The sequence below is a fragment of the Austrofundulus limnaeus genome, unplaced genomic scaffold, assembly GCF_001266775.1.
Source record: "Austrofundulus limnaeus strain Quisiro unplaced genomic scaffold, Austrofundulus_limnaeus-1.0 Scaffold67, whole genome shotgun sequence".
Taxonomy (NCBI): Eukaryota; Metazoa; Chordata; class Actinopteri; order Cyprinodontiformes; family Rivulidae; genus Austrofundulus; species Austrofundulus limnaeus.
This window is the reverse complement of record NW_013952469.1, coordinates 1,844,380-1,850,560: the sequence shown is the minus strand read 5'-3', so window position 1 is coordinate 1,850,560 and position 6,181 is coordinate 1,844,380. Positions and strand designations below refer to the sequence as shown.

The 6,181-nt window shown below is 38.4% G+C and overlaps 1 protein-coding gene across 1 annotated transcript in view; it reads right to left on the bottom strand.

The window, feature by feature from the left end:
- Positions 1-6,181, bottom strand: part of tmem104 (transmembrane protein 104) — a 51,234-nt gene that overhangs the window by 14,800 nt on the left and 30,253 nt on the right. The window contains exon 10 of the mRNA XM_014010314.1: positions 939-1,032. Coding sequence (XP_013865768.1) covers positions 939-1,032 — 94 coding nt within the window. The remainder of the gene's footprint in view (positions 1-938; positions 1,033-6,181) is intronic.

The window sequence follows — 6,181 nt, the reverse complement described above, 5'->3', positions numbered from 1 at the left end:
GGAAATAGGTGTTGGTGGGAAAGAACAGGAGGGCTCAAACAAATGAGAGGAAACAAGAAAAAATGGTGACAATATAAACAGTAAAACTAAAACACTCCCTTTCTGTTCTGAGCTTTACAAACACAACAGTTTCTAAAAGAAGGCAAATAAAAACAACTCAAAACCAAAAGCTTTCTGCACAGCTCTGAGGTCCCAGCAGGACTTTAATCAGGCAAAGGTTCTGGACTCTGCACCGTCGCAGCACCTTCATTCTTTTCCTTTTCAACCATTGRGTTGTAAATCAGCTGATCATGACCTGGTTTGGCCCAGATTTCAGCTGTCGGATAGTCGGACTCATTTGACTCCAGAATCCTTCATGGTCCACTCATTAGCCGTTGTTCGACAATCTGTGCTACCCATCAATTCGTCCTACCTTGTGGCAAATGCGCATGTGCAGACCGATGTTACGTCATATGTTTCTTACTCAGCAGAAGTTTCTTTTTGTTGCGTTAAGTTTTATTTAATTAAGCTGCTATGTTACTCAAAAATATGAACATAAATGGCTCGTTTGCTGTTTGAAATAGTGTTACCATACTGTAAACAAGAAATTAGTCTCGTTGTTTACCATCACTTATAAGTTTATGATCGATGGCTTGTGGACATAAAATTTACACTTCAGTAACACTGTCACTCAAAGAATTTTATCCGATGATTGATAATCTTGAATTTGCAGGGATCCCACTCTGAGGACTGACAGTTGCCTTAAACGTTCTCTGTAAAATGTTAGACTCCAAATAGTTTAAAAAATGACCTTTAACCTTTCCTAAACTGATGGGAGCAACAGTTGCTTCTCTGTCTAACTAACAGATCAGATGTTGAGACCTGTAAGCTCCAGAGCAGGAAAAAACAACAAATTTTACAAAGATAGTCAGTGACTTAATACATTTCATCATTCTTACCAATCCAGCGCATGAGCGAGGTGAGAATCTGAAGATATTTGGTCTTCTGTGCGTTGAAGAAGGTGAACGGCCCCAACAGAAGAGTGAACACAGCCTGCAGGGAGAAGGGGGGGGGGGGGGGACAATAAAAACACTTTTATCTGGTTCAAATACACTCAAAAATATAAGAAAACACACTCAAACATTTAGTCATCACAGAGAGGAATGAGAGAAATCAAAATTAAAACATGCTTCACCAATGGCTGATGAGGCCTGCAGTTATAAATATTATAAATGTCAGAACAAGTCAATAAGAGAGGTTGATTAATATAAACTGCTTCTAACACACCTCTAACCTTGTTTCAAGTGTTTCTCAGATCGTAGGACATGTATTATTTAGAGGTTCCAGTGATTTGTGACAGCAGTTTGGTGCTTTGAAAGGTTTAGTTCAACTGGGAGAGAAACACTTTTTTTTAAGCATGAAGACCTTTAATTCTGCTGTGTAATTTCTGAAACATATGTCTATATTTTAATGCGTTACCATACACACTCTTGGCGAAGCGCAGTCCAAGCTCAAAATGAGCCCAAGCATAAATCTGTATAAGCAGCAGAGGTATTAAATGAAGCATTAAGAAGAGACACGGCTGAAGAAAGCAGAGAGGTTGATGGCATCTGGCTCACAGACGGCAGTATTTTAACCATAAATCAGTCTGGGAGGCTGGCCACTTTCAAGCACCTGTACTTTCTGTCTAAAGATGACTTTGTAATCTGCTGCATGACATCAATCTGAGTCTTCATTTAGAACCACTAAGAAACAAAATATGAGTCATGATTTTTATATTTCTTTAACAGAGAAAACTTTGGAGAGAAAATAGACTCAAAGTTTGTGTGTGTATAATAAAATTTGTGTGTACAAAACATATGTAACTCGTAAAAAACATTTTGTGCGTAACTTCTGGTATTTGCAAGTGTGTATTCAAATGTGCACACAAATAAGTTATGAATACAAAATAAAAGTACACACAAATATAAARTGCACAAACATTAAAATTTCACACACATTTTTTTACCTTCTAACTCACAAATCTGATAATTACACATTCAAACTGGCTCCTACGCATACAAGTCGTTAAATACGCATGGACAAAACTACATTTACACACAGATCAGGTTACGAGTGCACAAATCATTTTGACACTGTTTTCACGCTGCCAAGAGCTCCCAGATTTGTGTGTAAATGATGTGTTTACATGCTGCTAAAAAGCTGGGACATTTACACACAAACAAACTTTATTACGCACACACTAACTTTATGAGTCTATTTTCTCCCCATAGCACAAACAAAAACAAAGAAATTAATAAAACACAAGAATTTTCAGTTCGGCCCATGACTTCAGCAAGGAGTAAGAAATTATATCCAAACTGTAAAAATATTGCTAACAATTTAACTTGTTTTAACAGATAATCCAAACAGCAGAGGTGCACTTTAGCCTTTTAAGGATAAAKGATTAGTATCTGATTACTCTATAAATTAAAGATTTTACATTATGAAATACAAAAAATGACTTTAGTAGTAAACAAACATTCAATAAAACAATTTGAAAAAGTGTTCCTAAATGTCAGCATGCACATTTTCTTTGTGTTTTATCCCTGAACTCCTTACTGATSAGCTGACAGCCAGAACACATGTTCTTGTCTTCTTCCTGACATGTGATCCACCTTTGAACGTCCTGCGGGTGATTTTGTTGGCATTATTTGATCTTTACACAGTGGCTGTCTGGTGACGAGCTCTGTTTTAGATTTTAGACTTCCTGTTACAGAAAATGATTCAACGCGGCCTTGATGTGGCAGAATGATGCTGCACGTCGGCTGTAATAACACAGATACATCACATTTTGAACTAATGATGCTCATGAAGCACACATCAGCCTTTGTTTCAGAACACATCACCTGTCTGAGTGTCTACAACCAAAACAAAACTGTCAGACAGCAACAGAACTATTTATTCAGGATTTCATGACAGAGACAAAGTGAACAGCACTTGGATCCAATGCATTTATTCATTTAATCCTTTGTTTAGGTTGTTTTAGAGATTTAATCTCACTCCTGTTTGTAAGGCCAACATGCAGGTTTTCTCTCCATTTTTTATTTATTTATTTATTTTTTGCTTCCTAAGCAGAGAACCTGCTTCACGCTCGCTTTAATAAATTTTGCAATAAACAACTACAAATTCTGTCAGGAGAAAAGTGGCATAAATCAATTCTGTCTGTGCTCCTCTCTCCGCCTCCACCCCTGCTCTCCAGTAACCTGATGGGTTTTATTTCTCCTCAGCAGCACACCCATCAAACTACAGGCATTTCACTTCAAATCAGCCAGTTCTCCTTTTCAGTTTAAGACAACACTTTCGCTAACAGCCAGGTGGTTGGCTGCAAATCACACACCTCAGTGAAAAACAAAGAAGTTTGAGTCTGAAAGGAGAAAGTGCAGAAATGACCAAAACACTAAAACACGTTGATCGGACCTCGCTTTGCAACGAGAAAACTGAAATCAGACAAAATCAGAGCGTGAAGGTCGGACCTTTACAAAACTGTCATAATGTTCAAAACAGCTGAAAACCACGAAGTTTAAATAACCTGTTATCTACAAGTATTCCTCCTTGTACCACTCCTCCCTGTTCTTTCACCACAAACAGCTCGAGAAAATAGTTTCAGGTCCAAACATATTACTCACAACGGACAGTGCTCACATTTTAACACTGGCCTCATATCAACCTAAGTAGAAAATGGTAAGCTTCTCTAAAAAGGATTAAAAAGAGAAAATCTCGGTGCTATTCAACAGGAGGTTTATGACAAACACATTCAGTTTGTATCTGCTTCATCCCACCTCATCCTTATGATGGAGGTGAAAACTTTCCAACAACTTTTCTTTCCTTCTCTAATGACTAAGCTATAATTTGAGAATAAGAGATTAACGGGGCTTAGATATGGTGAATGATCTCAATAACCCTCCACCAACTGGCAGAACGGCCCGCAGCTGCCAATCTCTCTGTGTTTTTGGATCAGTGCAGTTTGCAGAGACGACGCAGTCGCATTTTAATTGGCCTTAGATTGCATCACTAAATTGTTCCCTTTAATCACCACAGTCACATGTTCCAGTGACTCTTCATCCATCACAGCTGGCTGAAGCCAAGCCCCTGACCGTTGGCTCCATTTAAGTAATTAATCAACAAATACTTCTGTTTTGTTCCAGCACAGATGTCTGAAAGCTCTCCGTCGTCACTTTGGTTGGATAAAACCCCAGGAGAGTTGCAGGACTGCTGGTGCGGGCCGCCGTGTTTCATGAAATGTGTGAGGTAAATGATTCTGGCTGCTGTTGCATTAGATGCAAAGAGGGTTAACGGTAAAATAAGCTCTGGACAAGCAGAGAGCATGTTAACAAGGAAGTGCAGGAGTGAAATTTGTGTCTGCGACTGCTCTGTGGTGGTCCACGCTGAACGTAAATAATCTGCTCCACAGTCAAACAGCAGAGAGAAGAGATTATGATTCCAAAACTCTGTCCATTTCTATCTGACACTAATCTTTAGTCTCAACAAATATCAAGCAAACATTGACAAGTCATTTAAACTACATACAGCATAGACGTATATAACCTTCACATACGCAAAGCACCAGTGCACCAGAACTTTTGTTAAATTGGGGGGGGGGGAGTTGGGGTGGGTGTCGGTCTCATTGGTGGGCCCAATGGGTAGCCCTTCATCAGAGCTAAACAACAAAAAAATCTGAAGCTTCTATGATGAATAGCTTTTGAGTTATAAGCAGTTTGTATGTCCAGACAACCCCTTTTCAGGGGGGTGGAGGGGGATCATTGATGGGCCTGATGGATAGCCTCTCATCAGAGCTAAACAATAAATAAATAAATAAATAAATAAATAAATAAATAAATAAATAAATAAATAATCTGAATCTCTTATGTTGAATAGTTTTTGAGTTATAAGCATTTTTGAATGTCCAGACACCCGCTTTTCAAATGAAGCCCCCTCCTCAAATATGGGGTCTATTGTAAAACCATTGGCTGAAGCAGTGTAGGCCGGACTCATCTACCTTTCTGACAAATTTCGTGTTGATCGGTGAAGCTGTTTCTGTGCTACAACTGACCAAATAACACTGAAAATTAATAAACAGTACAAAAACAATATGACCCCCACTTGGTGGGGGGTGGGTCACAATATTAGTGTTTGAATTCCTTCGAGGAATGCACATCGCCCATCTCCTTTCATGACAGAATTTTACACAAAGATTATTWAGAGACATTATTTTATAGAGAATAGAAGAATCTACTGTATAAGTGAATGATGAGAGAAACACTTCATTCACAAAATGCAGACGGGTCATAAATATTCCAAGAGAATTCACTTCCTGACATGTATGATGAAAGATTCCATAAAGCAGAACCATGAAGACCCAGGAGATGTTTTCAAATCCTTATGATCACAATAACAAGTGAAGCGATTCACTGAACACACACGGGCAGCAGGGAGGAGAGGGAAGTAATATAAAGATGCTCTGAACATGATTGTGCAGAGGGTGGAGGTGCGAGCAGAGGGAAGATATTATTGGGGGTGGGGGTGCAGGGATGATGCCTGGAGGCAACAGTCTGCACTTAAAACCAACATGGAGCTAAATGTTTGTCAGGAGGAAAGAATGTTGACTCTCAGCATCATTAATCATCTGAAAACTTCCATCAAGCAGAATTTAACATAAAACTGTGAAACAAATAAACATTAAAAAAGTCGATTTTAAGAAGCAGCACACAAAAAAAAAAAAAGATGGAAGCTTCATTTGTTAGCTCCAGCTGAATTTGTGAAGTGTAACACTGGCTGTGTTATGTTGTTTGAATGTCAACAGATTAAAGGGARGAGGTGCAAACCTGTTTTCTGTCAGCTTTACACAACTTTGATAATGATCTCTGTTATTGAATGTCAGGTGCATCGTTAATGTGACCATCTGATGATCACAGTATTTAACTGCCTTTATTTTATGCTTTACAACTGGTCCAACTAATCCTTAAAGCTGTTTTAACGGAGTTAAAGGTGCTTACGCTTTACTTTACCTGCTTTTGTCATTAACTGATTAATGAAGACTTTGTTCTGCACTTTGTCATTAAACAGGTTAATATGATTATAAGGTTTTAAGAGCTGCTGCATTTTGGATAAAAAACATTTGGAATTAGAGATGCACAAATATGAAAATTTCAGCTGATAACAT